The 22937-nt window shown below is 44.2% G+C and overlaps 1 protein-coding gene across 1 annotated transcript in view; it reads right to left on the reverse strand.

Moving 5' to 3' along the window:
* Positions 1-22501, reverse strand: part of ZFPM1 (zinc finger protein, FOG family member 1) — a 167088-nt gene extending 144587 nt beyond the window's left edge. Inside the window, exon 1 of the mRNA XM_073605709.1 lies at positions 20518-22501. Within this exon, the coding sequence (XP_073461810.1) occupies positions 20518-20557 (40 nt within the window). The 5' untranslated portion in view covers positions 20558-22501. The remainder of the gene's footprint in view (positions 1-20517) is intronic.
* Positions 22502-22937: the final 436 nt, after the last annotated feature.

The following is a 22937-nucleotide window of genomic DNA, read 5'->3' on the forward strand; positions in this document are numbered from 1 at the left end:
GCAGGAGATCAGTACCACAGATGTAACAAAAAGTAGAAACAAGGATTTTATAGAATAAATGCTGACAATACACAGTGCGTAGAGCAGATTAAATGCCATCCATGTTGGGTTTACTTAACCGCTTGCCGACCAGCCGCCCTCATTATACTGGTCGATGTCCGCCGGCCACCCTCGATCGTTCCACAGAGAGCCAGAACGGGGATTTGTGTATGTAAACAAACAAATCCCAGTTCTGACAGGGGAATAGAGCGAGATCTGCTGTTCCTAGTGATCAGGAACAGCGATCTCTCTCCTCTCCCAGTCACTACACTCCACCCACAGTTAGAAACACCTCCCTAGGGAACAGTTAACCCCTTGATCGCCCCCCCTAGTGTTAATCCCTTCCCTGCCAGTGACATTTATACAGTAATCAGTGGCTATATTTAGCACTGATCGCTATATAAAGGTCAATGGTCCCAAAAAAGTGTCAAGTGTCTGATCTGTCCGTCGCAATGTCGCAGTCCCGTAATAAAAAAAAAAAAAAAATGCAGCTCGCCACCATTACTAGTAAAATATAAATAATAAAAATGCCATAAATCTATCCCTTATTTTGTAGCTATAACTTTTGCGCAAACCAATAAATATACTTTTACCAAAAATATGTAGAAGAACACATATTGGCCTAAACTGATGAAGACATTTTTTTTTTTTTTTTTTTTTTGTTTTTTGGATATTATAGCAAAAAGTATTGTTTTTTTTCAAAATTGTCGCTCTTTTTTGTATATAGCTCAAAAAATAAAAACCACCAAAAGAAAGCTCTACTTGTGGGGAAAAAAGGACATAAATTTTGTTCGGGTACAACATCGCACGACCGCGCAATTCTCAGTTAAAGCGACGCAGTGCTGAATCGCAAAAAAATGGCCTGGTCAGGAAGGGGGTAACTCCTTCCGATCCTTAAAGCGGGGGTCCACCTATCTATCGTTTTTTTTTTTTTTGAGTTCATTCACAAACTTTTCTTCTCAACATTACATACTCACATATTGTGTGTAATATGTCCGCCTGTGTCAGATTTCGTCAGAAAGAATAACTTATATTATTCACTGCAGGCGGTTTCCATCTTCATTGTGGGCATTTGAAGCCCACAAGCATTTATTTCCTGGATGTGGTGAATGCTGTGCTCCCAGCATTCACCGCTCGTTCCTGCACATGCTCAGTGGCATCCTGGGAAGCCTGAGACTAGCTCCCAGGAGTCTGGGAGAGGCTAGAAACACGCCTACTCCCACGGGAGGAGAACCAGGAAGTGCAAAGAAGAATAGAAAAATAAAAAGGTAATTACGGCGATTTAAATTTTTTTAAACGGCATGTCAGCATCTAGGCAAGGAAGAGAATACATACAGATATTGTTTCAAACTTTAAACTTCACTTTAAGTGGTTAAAGACCAGGCCTTTTTCTGACATCTGTTCTTTAGAAAAGTAAAAATATGTATTTTTTTGCTAGAAAATTACGTAGAACCCCCAAACTTTAGAGAGTTGCTGCAATATTTTATGTCACACTGTATTTGCGCAGCGGTCTTTCAAACATAATTTTTTGGGGGAAAATATACACTTTAATGAATTAAAAAAAACAAAAAAAAATAAAATAAAAAACAGCAAAGTTAACCCAATTTTTTTGTATAAAGGTGAACGATGATTTTTTTACGCCGAGTAAATAGATACCTAACATGTCATGCTTTAAAATTGCGCATGCATCAAAATTTTTTACAGGTTACCTGTCTAGAATTACAGAGGAGGTCCTGTGATAGAGTTATTGCTCTCGCCCTAATGATCGTGGTGATACCTCACATGTGTGGTTTGAACACAGTTTACATATGCGGACATGACTTACGTATGCGTTCGACTTTGCGCACAAGCCCGGAGAATTGACGCTTTTTTTTTTTTTTAATTTACACTGTCCTTTTCTTTTTTTTGATCACTGTAAACATCCCTTGTAATATAAATAAACATAACAGGTCCTCTTTATTGAGATATCTGGGGTCAAAAAGACCCCAGATCCCTCAATAACCCTTAAAAGCAAAAGAAAAAAAAAAAAAAAACACTGAAACACTTATAAGAAAAAAAAAAAAAAATTCATGCCTTTAAGCCCGAGAACCAGAAGTGACGTCGGAGGTCGCTCCGGTCCTCCAAGGGCATAGAGCTGAGTGGGGGCTAACTTGCCCTCACTCGATTTTCTGTCTAGCCATCGGCCACATCGGATCAGTTCCGGGCTGACCGGCGGCTCCAGTAAGCTCAGAAACGACCAGAAAGGGGCGGGAAGGGGGCATCTCTCCCACTGCCTATAAAAGTGATCTCGCTGCGAATCCGCTGCTGGGATCAATTTTAGCTGCTGCCACAACAACGGTATTTAATGTCAAAAACATGGCGTATATTTACAGTTAGGCGGTCGGCAAGTGGTTAAAAGGGAAACTTTACCCATAAGAACTTGATAAAAGAAAATGATGTTCTTTAGCGAGGAGCATACATTCCACATTAATAATTATGCTACCAAAAATAGTGTGAACTGTAAATTGCCTCCAGCATTGTCCCGGCTTCTTTGTGCCGGAGGCTGCCATTTTCTTGACGCTAAGAGCCCCTGAACAGCAGTAAATCATTAGGCTGTCAGCAGATCGGCCTTTAGTGGCTCCGATTTTCGGCACCTTGTGGTGACTCATTTCTGTGAGTTGATACTATTTGTACACAGGTTAGTTAGCACCACATAATTTATTCATTATTATTATTTTTGGCTGTGTGGTAACACTTGCATATGTAAGCGGCTTCTGTTGACCTATTAGTTTTAGTTTTTTGAGCATTAGTTTACCTTACTTCTTCATGTACTGTAAATTGCCTCCAGTATTGTCACTGCTTCTTCGTGCCGGAGGCTGCCATTTTGTTGAAGCTCAGAGCCCCTGAACAGCAGTAAATCATTAGGCTGTCAGCAGATTGGCCTCTAGTGGCTCCGATTTTCGGCACAGTGCAGAGAATAGAGAACAACTGAGCATGTGCAGAGCGAGGTTAAACAATGTATTACTGGATTTTAAACCGTATAAGCACATATTTGTAATGTTTTATATAGCTATACCTGCAAAAGAGGGCCAGCCTGAAGTGATCTTCGCAGGACTTAATTTTCTGACTTTTTGCAATTAAAAATTTCAGCCAGTCCACAGGACTACATTACCCTAAAACTAAATGCGCATCTCCACTGTGGGGATGATCACTAGCAGCCCAGATGGCAGGATGTGGGTGGGGCAGTGGCACGGATTGTGCAGAACTGCAGGTTCCAAATGGTGTTGGCACCCTCCTTATGGTATACAGGGATGGGGGAGGGTCACTACACCCTGGGTACTCAGAATACAAATGTCACCTCGATCAATAAATCTGGGAGACCCCTACAAATTGGGTATGGGGGGCTCCGGTATTGTACTAGGTGATGGAGAAGGGATGGACAAGTGCTGCAAAGCTCAGCCTTCATAAGTGGAAACAAATGAAGCAGCCGAATGCCCAGCATGCCACCAGCACTGACGGTTGGCGAGACGCTCTGACCTTTTGTAACGCCCAGCTGGTAGAAAGGGTTTACGCCACGTCATTTTCACACAATTAGGGGAATTCTTAGTATCAGAGCAGTAACAATACAAAGTGGGCGCATCTCCAGCACTATAGCTCACCGTGCCCACATGCGGTACCAGCTGGGCTGAAACCCACACGCTGCGCTTCCTGCCCATCGCTTATCTCATTCCAGATCAGTATTGTGTTCCACCGGCCGAGCCTCTGAAACTCACCAGCAGCAGACAGCATGGCAACCGGGCAACGTCACAGGAGTGGGAGCCTCCATAACCCTTTACTGACTAGCACTGGAGATTAAATACATATGGGTGCGGGGCGGGGGGGGGGGGGGGGGGGCATTGTACATACCAACGAATTTGTATTTCTGTCCATCCAGTCTTGAGATTTACACACCATGAAAGAAGATGACGTCTTTGTCATTATGTATCCAGCAACCTTCTTTTTTTATTGCCAATATTTCAGCCCTGGCAAAGGGGGAGTTTAAGCCCCGAAACGCGTTTGTCATATTTTTTCGCTATCCTTTTGTGAAATATAAACTTTTGCTGGACTTATTCCGCACTTGTGGCACTCCCATCCTTTCACATACTATTTGAGATTGACAAACAGCACAGTGAGGTGGATGATCCCCACTTACAGTAACGGAATATAGCAATATCTTCTTTCCATGCCCTGCCTTTAGACTGGACAGTGAAGGAGGACAGCAGACTGACAAGGCCATCCCTCTGATCTCTCCTGCTACCAGCATGTGCCTTGTCAGTGCATTTTCATGAAGCCCATCTGAATGCCCCTCCCAGTCTGAGCTTTGCTGTACAGTGGATTACAGGAGGATGAAAAAAACAGCATCTTTAGGTACTTATACTGCTTTCATTTTTAAAAGGAAACACAGGATGTATTTTTGTGGTTCCTAACTTTGCTAGAACCATAAGTAAGCATACTTACCTAGATGTGCTCCAAAACATTTCTGAGGCCTAACGACTTGCACATAATTTTAATTTTAAACAGTTATTCCTTTTTTTAACGTAGCAATTGTTAACACAGTTATTGTTTACCATTTCACTATATATATCAAAAAGGATTGTCATTTTTTTTTTTTTTTTTTTTTTTTTTTTTATACAAATACTTATTTTCACTTTTTTTCATCCCTAATTACATACCACTGATCTCCTGCAGCCTTTTTGTATCCACTTCCCTACATGCATTCCATCGATTGTAGTATTGCATTCCTCATAGCAGGTTTCCTGATGGTGACAACATTGGACCATGCCTGAGTAATGTGCACTGAGACAGCCCAGAAAGGCTACAGAGAAAATGGGACTTTGAATTACACCAACAGACGATACATGTATAAAATGTGAACATTTTATTATTACGCATATAGCAAATATTGAAAAATTTGTTAAAATCATGTATACAAGTTACCAATCCAAGGTTATTGTTGATATGACCTTGAGATCCATCTAACAGGTCGACGCATTTCACGGGAGGCCCCACTTCATCAGGACCTTGGGTCTTAACACCAGCCCCTCCCTCTTGCTTTTTTCCCTTATCCCCTCTCTTCTTTCTTTTCTCTACCCCCCCCCCCCCCCCCACACACACACACACCCTTTTTTTTATCCGTCCTAGTGTTTTCTAAACAATGGACTTCATTACACATATATATATATATATATATATATATATATATATATATATATATATATATATATATATATATATATATACACATACACACACACACATACAGTGGTTATAAAAAGTCTACACACCCCTGTTAAAATTTCGTCAGGTTTCTGTGATGTAAAAAAATGAGACAAAGATAAATAATTTCAGAACTTTTCCCACCTTTAATGTGACCTATAAACTGCACAACTCAATTGAACAACAAACTGAAATCTTTTAGGTGGAGGGAAGTAAAAATAAAAAAAATAAAAATAAATATGGTTATATAAGTGTGCACACCCTTAAACGAATACTTTGTTGAAGCACCTTTTGATTTTATCACAGCCCTCAGTCTTTTTGGGTATGGGTCTATCAGCATGGCACACCTTGACTTGGCAATATTTGCCCGCTCTTCTTACCAAAAACACTCCAAATCTGTCAGATTACGAGGGCATCTCCTGTGCACAGCCCTCTTCAGATAACCCCACAGATTTTCAATTGGATTCAGGTCTGAGCTCAGGCTGGGCCATTCCAAAACTTTAATCTTCTTCTGGTGAAGCCAATTCTTTGTTGATTTGGATGTATGCTTTGGGCTATTGTTATGCTGAAAGATGAAGTTCCTCTTCATGTTCAGCTTTCTAGCAGAAGCCTGAAGGTTTTGTGCAAATATTGACTGGTATTTGGAACTGTTCATAATTCCCTCTACCTTGGATGTTTTTCTTTATAAGAAAAGGCTTCCATCTTGCCCCTCTACCCCATAGCCCAGACATATGAAGAATACGGGAGATTGTTGTCACATGTACCACACAGCCAGTACTTGCCAGATATTCCTGCAGCTCCTTTAATGTTGCTGTAGGCCTCTTGGCAGCCTCCCTGACCAGTTTTCTTCTCGTCTTTTCATCAATTTTGGAGGGACGTCCAGTTCTTGGTAAGGTCACTGTTGTGCCATATTTTCTCCACTTGATGATGACTGTCTTCACTGTGTTCCATGGTACATCTAAAGCCTTGCAAATTCTTTTGTACCCTTCTCCTGACTGATACCTTTTAACAATGAGATCCCTCTGATGCTTTGGAAGCTCTCTGCGGACCATGGCTTTTGCTCTAGGATGCAACTAAGAAAATGTCAGGAAAGACCTACTAGAACAGCTGAACTTTATTTGGGGTTAATCAGAGGCACTTTGGCAGGTGTGTACTGACTTTAACATGAGTTTGAATGTGATTGCCTAATTCCGACCACAGTTACATCCCCAGTTATAAAAGAGGGTGTGCATACTTATGTAACCACATTATTTGAGTTTTTTTATATTTTAACTCCCCCCCCCCAAAAGATTTAAGTTTGTTTTTCAATTGAGTTGTACAGTTTATAGGTCACATTAAAAAGGTGGATAAAGTCCTGAAATTATTTATCTTTGTCTCTTATTTTACATCACAGAAACCTGACATTTTAACAGGGGTGTGCAGACTTTTTATATCCACTGTAATCCTTTTATTGGATGTGGAGCGGTTTTTTGAGATTTGCTTTCTCCCCACAGGCCTGGCAGCCTCATACCACCAAGTTCCCTATGAGTACAATCAAAGGTGATACATGGATACATACTTTTCAATCTCACTATGTCATATATACACACACACATGTATGATTTTATTGATATTCCATCCCATTCGATACTCAGAATGGGTATGGCATATATGAATATTGCTCCATATTTGATTGACATAGGATATGTAATATATGACATGTCTTTGTGAGAAGTTGTTTAAAGTGGTTGTAAACCCTCTGGGACCACTTTAACCTACAGGTAAGCCTAGATTAAGGCTTACCTGTAGGTGCAAGAAATATCTCCTTAACCTACACGGTTAAGGAGATATTTTACAAAAACCGGGCACCACTGTCAACGGCGCATGCGCGCCATAGACAACGGCGCAGGCGCACTGACCATGGCGTTAGTGAAGGCGAACATACCGTCACTGACGGCACCCGCGCGCATGCGCCTGAGAGATGTCATCGCGCCGCCGGCCAGTCACAGCGCCGGAGCCGCGATGCCCGGAAGTCACTCCGGGATAGATGGCGGAGGAGGCGAACGAGGGTCGCTTCGGGGGCTTCGATCTGAGTTACGTTATTCATAATGAGCTACTATGCTATGCATAGTAGCTCATTATGACTTTGCCTTGCAGGGTGTATTTTTTTTTTTTTTTAGGCTTTACTTCCTCTTTAATGATCATGTAAATTTATTACAGTACCCATGTTTTAAGATCCTAGGTCCTGATGAAGCGGGGCCTCCCGCGAAACACATCGACCTGTTAGACGGATCTTAAGGCCATATGAACAATAACCTTGGATGGCTAACTTGTGTACATGATTTTAACAACTTTTTAATATTTTCTATATGCTTCATAAAATGTTAAAATTTTATACATGATTGATTATAACATCTGTTTGTATTACACCTAAGGAGGTATACACAAATTCCAATTTTCTCTGTAGCCTTTGCATATACTATAAAAGGGATGATACCTTCAATAGGTTAAGATTGATTTAAACATTCTGCCCCCACACAAAGCAAACACAGGAGCACAATTTGGGAGACAGGGATAGAGCGTTGTCACACTATCACAGGAAGTGCCTGAACCCAGACCCTTTATGGCAGGATCACCAGGGATAAGAAGGAAAGAAGGAGCAAATTTTAAAACATAGTTTTCCCCCGGAAACATGCTTGTAATCCAAAGCACTTGTATATCAAAGCGAATTTCCACATAGGAAATAATGGAAACTTAGATGAATCGTTCCACAACCATTTATTCTTAGGTCTTTCAGTTTATAATCCATATAAAAAGATTATAGCAATGTGACCAAGTTGTGTAACCATAAAATGTCCATCCACAAATGGCAGCCTCCACAAGGGGATTAGAAGCAAAATCCAGCAGGAGCTCCAGAGTATAAAAGAGAAGAAAGGCGCCTCTATGGTCTATGTGAACAGCTTTACGCCGGATGCCTGCATACTTAGATGCGCCTGTTTTAATCATCAACCATGCGAGTGGCTAAATGTTGTACCTTCATTAAACGTAATCATATTGCTACACTTAGGAGGCGCCTCTCTTCTATTTTCAGCCTCATGCACACTGGACGTTATATTAACGTTATAAAAACGCCAGTAGCTTTGCAGTGAATTTTTCAGGTTTTGCAACGTTTTTGCAATAGCGTTCTTTAGCGTTTTTCAGCGTTAGAGCTTTTTTTTTCCCCAATGGATCAAAGAGGTTAAAAAACGCTGGTGAGCCCCGTTTTTGAACATTTATCGACGTTTTTTGACATTAGAGAGTTTTTACAGCTGAGAAACACCTCTCAGAACCCACTAGTTTTGGGTTCTTTTTACAGCCAAAAAAACGCCCCTGCCAAAAACAGTTGATAACAGCCTATGTGTGCATGGACACATAGGATAACATGCTGGAGAGTTTATTGACTGTAGAAAACGTCTGAAGCCAAAAACAGCAGCTGTAAAAACGTCCAAAAACATCCAGTGTGCATGTTTATACTCAGTTGTGACATGACGCTACTTGTATGTCAAGACATCGCTTGTTTATCAAGTCAAAATTTATTTAAAACTTTTCTTTCCTGTGCCGTCACCTTCCTTTCTGATGTCACAGCTGGCTGTATCTTCTGAGTTCCTGCAGCTGCCCCCTGTGGACGCATGTGCACCAAGACAGTTATTCAGGAGGCTGATTGTCTCTTCTGATTGGGTGGCTGTAAGAACCCAATGTGCCAGCATTGGCGCATCTCATGGCAGTTGGATGTCTCTTTCAAGTTCTTGCAGACACAAGCCAACCCCACCCTCTGCACCACATGCACGTCATCAGGAAGCTGGCCTCCTCAGCCGGGTCTTGCAGCTGGCCCCCTGATGACACACGCTTCATCAGAGGACTGCCCGTCTCTTCTGTTTTCCTGCAGATGGCTACTCAATGATGTACATGCACACTGGCATGTCGTCAGGGGGCCGGCCGTCCATTTCAGGTTCTTGCAGCTCTTGTGTTGAGGCGTGTCATCAGGGGACCAGTTGTCTCGCCTGGGTTCCTACAGCCTGCCACCCATGACATGCATGTGCCTCAGTTCGTCATCAGGTAGCCAGCTCTCTCTTCCAGGTTCTTGCAGCCACCCACGTGATGGCGAATGTGCGCAAAGGCACATCATCAGGGGGCCATCTGTCTTGTCTGGGTTTCTGCAGCCTAACAACCATGACATGCATGTGCCTCGGCACGTTATTAAGGCTTCAGCTGTCTCTTCTGGGTTCTTGCAGCCACCCACATGGTGACACATGTGTGCAAAGGCACTTCATCAGGGGACCCGCTGTCTCTTCTGGGTTCCTGCAGCCAGCCACCCATGACATGCATGTGCCTTGGCATGTCATTAGGGGACCAGCTGTCTCTTCTAGGTTCTTGCAGCCAGCCACATGGTGACACATGTGCGTCAAGGCACTTCATCAGGGGGCCGACTGTCTCTTCTGGGCTCCTGCAACCAGCCACCCAATGCCACGCATGTGCAGTGACACATCAGGAAGGGGCTGGCTGCAAGAACCATAAAGAAATTGCAGACCCCAAAATGAAAACCCTGGAACCCATGCGCTGTAGAGTACCCTGACACTTCCTGGGATGTGTGACCTAAAGTATCCCAGGAGGCCACAGGCAGCCGATACATAATTCTTGCCTAAGCCAGAACCCAGGAACTGCAAGGGATGTGTTCCCCAAAAATAGGCAATAGGGAACACTAAATCCAAAATTGTGAAAGGGAAGGTGGAGGAGGAGTGAAATACAGTAAGGTTGGATGTGGAGGGCAATGGTTAGTCAGCTTTAGCTACCCAGGGCTAGCTGGGAGTTGTAGTTCCCCTACAGCTAGAAAGCCACTGACCGGCAGACCCGGCTCATTGCTAATCCCACGCTCCACAATATAAAACAATTGTAAGTCACAACTTGGAACTCTGAAGCTTCTCCCGCGTTCCATCTCAGACAATACAGCAACGAAAGGATTAATGGGAGAGGAAGCTGACGGGAAGGAAGTGGGTCGAGGGATTTGGAAAGTGGGAAGAGGAGATACGGAACAGAGAGACAGAGGAAGAAAAATAGGACGAGAGATAGAGATTCAGATTTATCAATTTAATAATCGCTTCTGGAAAAACCCAGACAGGTAGATGGAACTGGAGGATTGCAATTACTTCCCCCGTCAGATAAACCAGTTTTATCAGCCAGCTATTTCTGACAACCCTAAATCGCCTCGCAATCAGCAGCCTAGATCTCTTCCGAGCAAACAGCGCGCTCCGAGTGCCCGCCAACACTGACGGAAAGTTCTGGGAGACACAGGTGGCCCCCACCACCTCCAACCCCGGCCGAAAAAAAAAAAAAAGAGAAGACCCTTCGATATATCTCGCCAACCCTTATCAAGGCTTTCCATCTCACTATAAGCGCAATTCTGCTTTGCCATCTGCTCTCCATGAAAGGAGTCGGTTAATTTTGGCGTTTTTTTTTTTTTTTTTATCTCAGTTCAGGATCATTAGAAAAAAAAAAAAAGCTTATATGTCTGCTAGCTGCAAAGTAATATCTAGTGGGGGGGGCAAGATAAGATCACGGCAGCTGTGAGATCTCTAAAAGAAATACTTTCCTGCACACGTGATCCTTTTAATACAATGAATGCTAGAGTCACAGCAGATAAGGATCTGCATTGAGGCCTGTCCCGACACAGCGATTCTATCAGGACCTGACTGCATAATGGAATATTTTAAAGCTTATCTGGCCGGCGATCAGAGCTCGCTTGTTATCCCACTCTGCATCTGGGTGGGAGCTGCTGCCTTCAGAAACGATGCAGCTTCTCACCTTTCGACACCCCATCCCCCCCACCACCACCACCACCTCTATCAAAATAATCTGCATAAAAGCGAGGCGAATAATGAGCTGGAGGAGTCCAGGCGGCCTCCATCTCCTCCACATATCTGGGCTGGGAAGATAAGCCCTACATGTGACCATGTGTACATGTAATATTCCAGGAGATTGGAAGCTTTTTTTTTTTTCTTGTGCCGTGTCCAAAAGCAAAAAGGAATAAAATTCTGGGGTCTTGTTCGCAAAAGGCGGTAGCAAGATTTTTTTTCAGGAAACGTCGTTTCTGACCGCTTTTGCAAATTTATAAACGTACTGGACTATTTCACGGCATTTCTGATCCAAGGTTTACCAAGAACTCAATGGTTTAATCCAGCCCTTCTCAACCTTTTTACCCTAGAGGAACCCTTAATAATAAGGTTTAAGTCTCAGGGAACTCCTGCTAAAATCAATTTATTGGGGGACAATAGGAAGAGAGTGACCCTTACATTGGTTGTCAGTGTGAAGAATGCACCCTTTACAGTGGTGGTCACAACGCTACCCTTACTGAAAGCTAAAAAGATCATTGGTATTATGCTGCTGAATCTACTATACATATGGCACTAGATATGGAACTATGCAGGCACCAGCAGATGCAAGGTCAATCAGCCATAGCGCAATGAACCCCTGGCAACCTTTGGAGGAACCCTAGATGATAACGGCTGGTTTATTAACTCAATGATTGAGGACCCAATATAATTATGCAGCTCAGCACTTCAGGAAATGATTAAGTGCTCATTCACATATGCACAGGCTATAGAGAGAGGCCAATATCAGTCTAGAACTCTAGATCAAGGTTTCTCAATTAGGGTTCCATTGGACTCTTTGGTTCCTCCAGGAGGTTGCTACTGGTTCCTTGAGCAATCTCTGCCTCTCAGATAAATTCCCATTGACACCACTGGTCTTTTTAGCTATCTGTAAGGGGGTATTTTTTCCCCATGTCTACAAGTGTAAGGAGCATTCTGCCCACTGTCCGTCACACTAATGTACCAAGAATTGTAGATATAGTCATTTTCAACAATGATTCTGGGTTCCTCTGTACTGAAAAGTTTGTCTAGATTGATGCATAGGCCCAGGGTGGCCCTATAAACTGGTTTTGGTGCATGCCAGGCAATGTCATAGGATACTGAAGCACTGCAGTGAGATAAACATTGTCTAATCCGGCAAGACCAAGCAAGTGAGACATGCCACCTGTCTTTATCTTAGGCCGCTTACCCACCATTAACACTTCCTTTAGTTATCATTGTATTAATAATTAGAGCACAATATAGGTATCCCAGCAAATGATCTATTGAAATGCTAATAACCATTGCAAGAGGACAATAAGGCTCCCATACACGTGTAAAAAGGGTGTGCATTCCCAATGGCCATTAAGCCAACCTCCAGTGGTAGACAGTCACCAAAGGGCCACTGAGTCTCTTATAAATTATATGGAGCTCCCAATTACCAATGGGCCTTATGCAGCTGCACAGTGAGCAGAAGGTATTCTCATTCAATAAATGGGATACTATCATTGTGCTTGCCAGAATCAACATACTGTATATTAGCCTGGTTATACTCTATAGAATGTGTACCTGCTTGGCACCTTCATCAAAAGCTCCTGTAAGCTTTTCTTACGAACTGCAGATAGATCACTATCATTAGGGTTGATCACATCATCACTGCAAATACAGTCGCATTTTCAGAAATTAGCTTGAACTTACAGGGAACTGAAATGCCATTACCGAGGAGCACATGACAAAGAACTGCACATGACAGAAAGCAGCTGATCGTCTACCAAATCTGGAAAAAGTGTCTGAAGGTTCACAGACGGCCCTCTGGGCACAAAACAAGGAGTCTGATGCATAGATAAGCCTATGATAACTCACAAGGAGGACAGAAACTATGTAGAAGCTGGTTGGGCTATTTTTTGGTTTCCTATAGAATAAGCCCTCGTGCAATGCTACATGAAAAGCCTCTGCACAGTGCGTGCCAAATAAAGCAATTGCAGGTAAATTTAAAACAAAAAGAGCAAAGATGAGGGTTATGAAAAAGCAAAAATCCATCGCGACTAGGCTTCTCTTTGCAAAACTGCTTTGGCAGAGTGCTCCTTTACATTACTGCACCTACTGTCACAAGATCTCCCAACACAGTGTAGGCAGACGCATGCTCAACTGTACCCTAATGCTTCAATCAGTCTTGAAGCTTGCTGCTTCTCCCCCAACAACAGGAGCAGACAACAGAAGAGAGGGTAAAAGTTTTGAAGATAATGTCCTCACAAGAAGAGTACCAGGCACATATCTTGGTTCCTTCCCAGTTGGACCCACACTGGCCTACCTGTGACTCATATGAATTAATACAGAGACAGGAAAGTTCCTGTAGAACTATGTGTAAGTTTTAAGATGCTGCCCTCACAAGAAGAGCACTGGGCACTCTTGGTTCTTTCCTAGGTTGGACACACATGGGCCTGTCTGTGACACATATACTGTAGATCAATACAGAGACAGGAAGGTTCATGGTGAACTATGTACATGCTCCAAAAAACTGTGTTCATAAGAGCACTGGGCACTTTTGGTTCTTTCCTAGGTTGGACACACTTGGGCCTGCCTGAGGACACATATAGATCCATACAGAGAAAAGAAAGTTTGTGGTGAACTATGTGCACGCTCCAAGAAACTGTGTTCATAAGAAGAGCACTGGGTACCCATCTTGATTTTTTTTCCCTGGCTAGACAAAAATTGGCCTGCCCTGACACATTTGGATCAATACAGAGATATGAAAGTTTATGTAGAACTATGTGCAAGTTCTGAGATATTGTCCTCACAAGAAGCGGTTCCTTCCCAGGTTGGACACTCATGGGCCAGCCTGTGACATACAGTATATGGATCAATAGAGAGATAGGAAAGTTCATGTAGATCTACACACGCCAGTGTAGAACCCAATTATGGTACACAAGGTGACATGTTCTTCCAACAGCAACTGAAAAGAGTCAACAAAGCTTGGTGCTGGCTACAAATTCTTTTGAGAACTGGTTGTGATTTGTACAGCTCTGGGTTAAATTAGTACAGCTGACCAAAGATGGAGGACATCGCCTTCAACACCAAAGATTTTGTTTTTCTTGACCGCAACATTGACGGAACAGATCCCAGGAACAATGTAGCCAATGCTCCTTCAAAGTTACAGCTGGTGCCTAACATCTGAGCTTATCTCTAGTTGTTGTGGTCAGTAGTGCTGACTCCTAAAAAAAACAAACAAAATTCTACTGGCCCCTGATTTCCACATAAATTTGTTCACCCCTGCCATAGCACAAGCATTTGCACACATATCACCTTGACACAAAGTTCCGACCTGACCTTACCACAAAATAATGATCAGTTGGAAAAATTAAAAAAACATTTGGAAGGTGTCCACAGCCAAAGGGATGGATTAACTCCAACAACTGTTAACTTATTGAAATGGCTGGTCTCAGGTTTGTTGGCCTAATGCCTGGTGCACACAATGAGATTATCGGATGAATGATCTTCCGTTTTTTTTTTTTTTTTTTTTTTTGCATGCTAGTCCCATATCAAAAATTAAGAGGTTACTAAACTTACAAAAATTCTCAGACGACAGAATAAAAATTCGGAAGTGATGTAATGTATTGTATTATATTGTATTTTTGAACGACAACAACTGATTAAAAGAAAATCTTACAATCTGGTGTTGTACGAGAAAAATTTTACTGCTTGTCCCATCGGATAATTTCGCACTAATTGACGTGATCGGCTCTTGAAAGCTATGTACTTAAAATCAGATTATCGTACAATCGCTGCAAAAGATTTTCTGATCGTGCGTGTACTGGCCTTTATCCACCCAATTAGCAAACATCTTTTACAGATCTGGCCATTGATAAGGCACAAAACCTTTAATCCAAGTGGCTGAATTGGGTTGATAAACCCCGCTGCTAATAGCCTTATTAATTTGTTCCCACATTTCTTTGAAGGACATCACAGAGACTTGTAGTTCTCAATGGAGCACAAGTTCAATGACATCACCACACTTGTAGTCTATGGATACCTCCTCCAGCCCTGTAACTGAAGGTTTGTACCTTGGCACAACCTGCAGCTAGAAGAATAGTCTGCAGGAGCCATATCATTTCACCCATGGTCCACTGATTGAGGCTGCAATGAATTAAAGTGATTGTAATCTCAATTTTTTTTAAATAACAGACAGGTTCATCCGTGCAATGGAAATGCAAAGAGGGGCCCCCGAACCTCCTCTTCTCCGGTACCCAGTCGGTGCTCTTGGTATGCCACCATAGGAAGCCGCTTCTGCAGGCTCGATCCCAAGTTGCGCTGCCTACGCCCATAGACAGACAGCATAGCGTGGCCCCACCCCCCACTCCTCCTCACAGGTTTGACTGACAGCAGCAAGAGCCTGTGAGACCGGGGAGAGCCGCTACAGACGGGCACAGCGCTGGATCAAGTGGGGGCAAAGGTAAGAATAAAAGGTTAAGAAGGGGGGGGGGGGGCGCTACCTAAACATTTTTTACCTTAATGAATTCTTTGCATTAAGTTAAAAAAATATTTAGGTAGCAGTATGCTCCCTCACGGCATCTTATCACTAAAGTCCAAGTCCACCTATTAAAATTAAAAATAAATAAATAAATAAATAAATAAATAAATGTGCATTTGTTTTGTTTGCTTTTTTTTTTGCTTTAGAACCATCTTACAAAGTCTATAAAGCAAAATAAAGTAAAAATTTTGCAAACCCGCAAACTCATAAATCATGCCTATGGTACACTTGCACATCTCTGCGTTTTCCAGCCGGTGCGTTTTAGGCCCCCCTGTGATGTCGTAGACCAATGCATACTGGCCCACTGACGTCGCAAGGGGGCGGGGCCACCGAGTGACACCGCGAGGTGGCCCTGCTCTTTAGCCATTTGAGAACTATCAGACAGCAAAGCAGGCAGGCCTCCGGCGCAAACTGAGCTTTTTTTTTCTTTTCCGGGGCGGCGGTAGTGTGCGTCACGATTGACACCGGGGGAGGGGACTTTTTTTTTTTTTTTTTTTTTTTTTTATTTGTTAAAGGGGTTGTAAAGGTAAAAATTTTATCACCTTAATGCATTCTATGCATTAAGGTGAAAAAACTTTTGACAATACCGCCGCCCCCAGCCCCCCGTTTTACTTACCTGACGCCTCGAATCTTCGCTGCTCGTTCTCGTCATCTTCATTGCAGCTCAGCCTGGTCGCTGATTGGCTGCAGTGGATGGATTGAAAGCAGCGCAGCCATTGGCTCGCGCTGCTGTCAATCACATCCGATGACGCGGCGCGCCGGGGGGCGGGGCCGAGTGATACAGCGAGCGGCTATAGCCGCCGGCTGTATCACGGGAGCGCGCCCGCAAGCACTCACCACCATGCGAGGGAGCTCGCATTAAGGTGGTTAATGCTTGCGGGGAGGAGCTGAAACAGCCGCCGAGGGACCCCAGAAGAGCAGGTTCGGGGCCACTCTGTGCAGAACGAGCTGCACAGTGAAGGTAAGTATAACATGTTTGTTATTTTAAAAAAAAAAAAAAAAATTTACCTTTACAACCCCTTTAAATAAAGGAATTGTCGAAAACTTGTGTTGTGTTTTTACTCACTTTTTACACTTGTTTGGTGAATAGGGTGCTCCCTCTTCCCCTGCCTTTCCTGGCTTGCCAGGCTGCATGCTCGGATAAGGGTCTGGCATGGAGTTTGTGGGGGATCCCGTGCCATTCTTTTGGTGGGGGGCCACGCCATTTTTTTCCCACGATTTTTTGATTGCTGGCAATTCTTTTTATTTTTTACATTCAGCTGTGAGCAGGGAACCCCCATGACTCATTGGTTGTTAAGGACATGGCGTCCGGCTTCCCGGCCCGCTCCTTAACAACCAGCTATTCACAGTTTGTTAAAGAAAAAAAAATAATAATAATAAATGCAAAACACATGAAAACTGCATTCAAAAACACTGGTTTAAAAATGCAACGCAAAACGCACCGGAAAAATGGCATTAACCAGAGCCGCATAGATGTGAACTTAGGGTAAAGGCTGAAATTAAAAAAAACAAATGCACATTTTTTTTTTTTTTTTTTTTTATTAAGCAATATTGGTGCATTTTTTTATTGTTTTCCTTAAGAGGCTGACTTTTACTTTAAATAATAACATGTCATGGCTACCTAGCACCAAAGATTTGATCAGCAGTGGGTTTAAAAAAAATATATAACCCAAGAACATTAACGTAATATACTGCAGCTTTCCAGGCCTTGGATGTGGTCGCTGCATTGTTTTCTCTAAAGCCCCATACACACTATCAGATTTTCTGCTGATTTTTGTCTTCAGATTTACCAAAACCATGTAGTGCAAGGGCCTGCCTGATTGCATACAAATTGAAACTCCTAAGGTTTGACCTCATATTATATGGTTTTGGTAAATCTGAAGGAAAAAATCATCAGAAAATCTGATAGTGTGTATGGGGCTTTAGGCTAAGAACAATTTCAGGAAGTACAAAAAAAAAAAATCTGTTGATCCTGCCAGAATTTCAGGGTCCTTGTCACTTGCTGTACTCTGAACAGATATCTTAAACAAGGTTATCAGTTTTTCCAGATATCTTCAGTGAACTACAAACCCCTCCTACGAAGTGGAGATGAGCAGATGTGGATGTAGTCCAAATCAGAACAGCCTGAGGCAGTGGTCTCCAAACTGCAGCCCTGGGGCCAGATGTGACCCTTTGCTTATCTTCATCAGATTCATCTGGCCCTTGAGGCACTATTCTTCAGTCTGGTAAAAGGCACCATTCTCCCCACTGACCCAAATAGTGGGGCTTAATTTCTGCCACTGACACCAATGATGGGGCACTCTCCCTCCCACTGACACCAATGATGGCACATTGTTTACTCCCACTGGCCGACGATGGCGCATCGTTTACTGCTACTGACAAACGATGGTGCATTGTTTACTCCCACTGGCCCACGATGGCGCATTGTTTACTCCCACTGGCCCACGATGGCGCATTGTTTACTCCCACTGGCCCACGATGGCGCATTGTTTACTCCCACTGGCCAAACGATGGCGCATTGTTTACTCCCACTGGCCAAACGATGGCGCATTGTTTACTCCCACTGACACCAGGGGGGACGCCTCAGTCCGGCCCTCCCTTAAGTCTGAAGGACATTAAACCGGCCCTTTCTTTAGAAAATTTGGAGACCCTGGGCCTAGCGTGACAATGTGCTCCTCCATTGATGCGGTGAAGTGAGTGTTGTCACCACAGGACAGGAAGTATGTTACTGGCATCACCAGGTAAAAATACAGGGGAAAAAATGCAGCCACCAAATCTAAAGACTGGTAACAAGCAACATATAGTTAAGAAAAAAAAAAAAAAAAAAAAAAAGTTTGCTCTTGGTATTAGAAACACTTAAAAGTGGAAGTATTAGGGTTTATACAATTTAGGGTTCTCGTTTTTGAAAAGTAAGAAAATATTTGCCACTTTTTTTTTTTTTTTTTTTTTTATAGACTACTACACCTCATGTCAACACACTGAAAAGTGTGAGCGATGATAAACATTTCTAAGGCCAGATATAATGCAAATCAGCAACAAAAATTTAGGCACGGCTGACAAAAGATAAAACATTTAAAACGGGCCATTCATTCATTCATTCATTCATTCTCCATAACAAATCCTCAGCTTTCATCCACATCTCCATGCAACCGAGAGCAAACATTGCAAAGCACAAACTTTCTTTGAGTCCGCCATCTTGATTCTGAACGATAAAAATCGAGGTCTGAAGAGCGTACCAGTTATGAAAGTTCTAGATTAGCATTTCTCCTTAGCAGTGCGAGCCAATGGCGCTTTAGTACACCAGATTCTAAGGGCTATTTTTATAGGTTGACATCATATACAACACAGTACAAAGAGCGATCATGTGCAGTACAGCACAGAGGTTGATTTACTAAAGCTGGAGATTGCAAAATCTGGTACAGCTTCCATTTTTTTTTTTTTTTCGTCAAAGCTTAAAACGAACAAGCTGAGGTTAGAGGCCGACTGGCTACCATGCACAGCTTCACCAGATTTTGAACTCTCCAGTTTTAGCCGATCAACCCGAGCAGCCAATCACTGCTCAACATTAATTCTTTAACTACACGGATCACCAGAAAACTGATCTGTGATTGGCTGTTAGGGGTTACTGCACCCCTATGCAGTACTGTTATTAAAGTTAAAATCTCAGGAACTTCACAATTAAACTTTTATAGTTATATAGCTGATAAGGTTAAAAAAAGCCACCAGCCTATCCAGTTCACCATACTGTATGTGTGTGTCTAGGATTTAGGGTATTTCCATAGTATAATAGGAAATTAACCCCCAGAGAGCACTCCCCTATGGTTGACACCCTTTAATATAAGGGTAGGAAACAGAGGAGTAAAAAAAAAAAAAAAAAAGGGTTGTTGATACAGTTACATAGAAATCACGGCCTTTAGGGTCTACTTACATGATACAATGTTGAAGGAGGCTGATTATCAAACCATCAAAATGACAGCAAGCCATCAATCAAAAATTCTAATCATATGATCACTTGGGGTTACTGGTTTCAGGTGACCGAGTTCATATAGGATACCAAGTTCAACCCAAAGTGGCATCCTGCCTCCCAAGCTCAACACACAATCCCTTGAAATTGATACAAATAATCAAATTTGACTGTTGACAGAGAGAAGTTTTCAATCTGTTGGGTCATTTTTTTGACTCTATCTCAAATGTTTGATAGATCGCTTCATTGGCCTGACCAATGTCTCATGTGTGGTCATCCCAACCCAACAAAACCATCAGCCAACGTTCAAAGCTTGTACTGATGGCTCAAGCAGTCAACGAACTTGGCACGAAGCATCACGCCCCAGGGCCCTATGACCGTCCCCAGACACTGACTGCCCTAAAACAAATTGTGAGACCACTAATGATCTTGTAAGTAGAGTGTCACAGGCCAGATCTGTAGACGACCTGAGGGCAAGAATCAGCATTTCCTTCTCCTGGGATGTGGAGTTGATCAATGCCTCCACACAGCAGGGGATATCCTTCTGTAGGACTCCAGAATCAAAATGGATTGTCACTCTCCCAGTGCCAGCCTGGACTGGGCATCCAAGTTGACTGGAACCACCTTGGAATTCTACAGTTTCATGTCCGCTAACAGGAAAAGTTTATAATACTCCCGTAGAGAGTCATAAAACTTGTAAACAAAGCAGTAATACAATATTAATCAGCACCACTGTGTTGGTGACATTCCCAAACGCACAAATGGGCATCCAGTGTCACTTGCTATTAAAGAACTACTAGCCCGAACATTCCCTGAGATGCTGGGACTTGTAGTTCTCTAAATCTAAAAAGAACTTTATCACAGCTCATTGGCGGTCAAGATTGACTTACGTTTAATCTGCCTGGGATTACGCTGTTTTCTTCTGGACATCTCTCTGTGGTGGGCAGTCAGGGTGGCAGGGAGGGCGCTCAGGTTCTCCTCATGCCCTCAGTAGCGTTGCAGTCCGTTCAGAGGTTCAAGGGAGAGGGTGGTTCAGCATAAACAGGGCAGCAGAGGTTTCCAGAGGCAGGCTCCCCCAATCTGATATACAAACTGGGGTGGAACCCCTGTCAGCAAACCACAGCAATAGCATATGTCATCGGCAGTGAGCTTCCAGCCATGAGCAATTCCTCCTGTCGAAGGGAAAATTCCCCCGTCTCCTGCAGGGGCAACTGCCAGACTCTTTCGGGTGGTGATTACTCTCCAAAAACCTCCAGCAGGAAAAATTGCTGATCAGTAATTAATGTCCACAGACTCCACCAGGGGTAAGGGATTATTGAGAGCCTACACCAGGCTATGCCGGAGCTATCTTCTCTTTCATTTAGGGGTATGAGATCTTCTCTGCCATTTAGTGGTACCATCCATGGAAGGTACCTCTGTCTGTAGTAGATGATAAGGGTAATAATCCCAGCAGCACTCTCTGGTTTTGTCAGCTTTTTTTCCAGGGTAGATACCCAGTCCTCTATAATCAGATCCTACAGAGGGTAGATGCTGGGTCCTGTGTGATTCGATGCCCAGTCTTCTGAGAAGGGATCCTGCAGGAAGAAGATGTCTAGTCCTCTGTGATTAGATCCTACAGGGGGTAGATGTCCAGTGTCTGCCCAGATCTTGTATGGGAATGGATGTCTACTATGTGCCCAGTCCCCTGCGCGGAGTAGATACCCTGTGACCAGATCTTGCAGGGAGTAGATGCCCAGTCCCCTATGATCAGATACTGTTGGAAGGGGGGGGGGGGGGGGAGATGTCCCCTGTGATCAGATCCTGCAGGGGGTTGCTGTCGAGTCCTTAATGATCAGATTCTGTATGGGGTAGATGCCCAGTGTGTGTCCAGTCCATATGATCAGATCCGATAGGAGTCCCTTATGTGCTCAGTCCTCAATGATTGAATATTGTAGCAGGGCAGACCTGAATTATCTGGTCCTTTTGGGGGTTGGTGCCCAGCCCTGGGTGATCAGGTCCTTTGGGAGATAGGTGCCCAGTCCTGGGTGATCAGGTCCTGTAGGGGGTAGGTGCCCAGTCCTGGGTGATCAGGTCCTGTAGGGGGTAGGTGCCCAGTCCTGGGTGATCAGGTACTTTAGGAGGTAGGTGCCTAGTCCTGGGTGATCAGGTCCTGTAGGGGGTAGGTGCCTAGTCCTGGGTGATCAAGACCTGTAGGGGGTAGGTGCCCAGTCCTGGGTGATCAGGTCCTGTAGGGGGTAGGTGCCCAGTCCTGGGTGATCAGGTACTTTAGGAGGTAGGTGCCTAGTCCTGGGTGATCAGGTCCTGTAGGGGGTAGGTGCCTAGTCCTGGGTGATCAGGTCCTGTAGGGGGTAGGTGCCCAGTCCTGGGTGATCAGGTCCTGTAGGGGGTAGGTGCCCAGTCCTGGGTGATCAGGTCCTTTAGGAGGTAGGTGCCTAGTCCTGGGTGATCAGGTCCTGTAGGGGGTAGGTGCCCACTCCTGGGCGATCAGGTCCTGTAGGGGGTAGGTGCCCAGCCCTGGGTGATCAGGTCCTTTAGGGGGTAGGTGCCCAGTCCTGGGTGATCAGGTCCTGTAGGGGGTAGGTGCCTAGTCCTGGTTGATCAGGTCCTGCAGGAGGTAGGTGCGCAGCCTTCTATGATCAGGTCCTGTAGGGGGTAGGTGCTCTCTCTGTGCCCCTCTCCAGTGACAGACCCTGCCAGGCTCGGTGCCCTCCCTTGTCTCCGGGAGAGTCGCAACGTCGCCCTCCTGGTTGTGATTAGCGCTGCCAGTCTGGGTGCCCTCCCATCATCCAGTGTGGGATCGGTGTGCCCAGAAACCTCCAGCCCGCTCTTCCAGGCTCTCCGCTCTTTAGCCGGGCAGTAAGGAGTACAGCTCCGGGCTCAAGGGTGGGCGGGGCTCCGGGATCCTGGGCACACAAGGTGGGCGGGGTTCCGGGATCCTCACTTTCTCAATGGAACCTGAAAATGTATCAAAGCGGCCGGAGAGCAACATTCCAAACGGGGCGTGGCCGCCGGAGGGAAAGGAGGCGGAGACACGGGCACCGCCCACTGACGCCCCTATACCCGCTGCTACCGCCCTCTGCGACGTCACGACGCACGCAGTATGGACGGGAATAGAGGACTTTCATATTACACGCCCCTAAAGGGCGTGTCAACAGGGGGGGCGTTTTTTTATACAGGGTCCCACTGTGTCCAAACTTGATGACTGAGAGGCAGTGTGTACACAAAGATCAATGGATTAGCTGCAGGTTATGGAACTACAAGTCCCAGCATGCACTGCCCTGGAAATTCATCTTCATTTGATCCAGGTACA

Source organism: Aquarana catesbeiana, linkage group LG11, assembly GCF_042186555.1.
Source record: "Aquarana catesbeiana isolate 2022-GZ linkage group LG11, ASM4218655v1, whole genome shotgun sequence".
NCBI classification, from domain to species: Eukaryota; Metazoa; Chordata; class Amphibia; order Anura; family Ranidae; genus Aquarana; species Aquarana catesbeiana.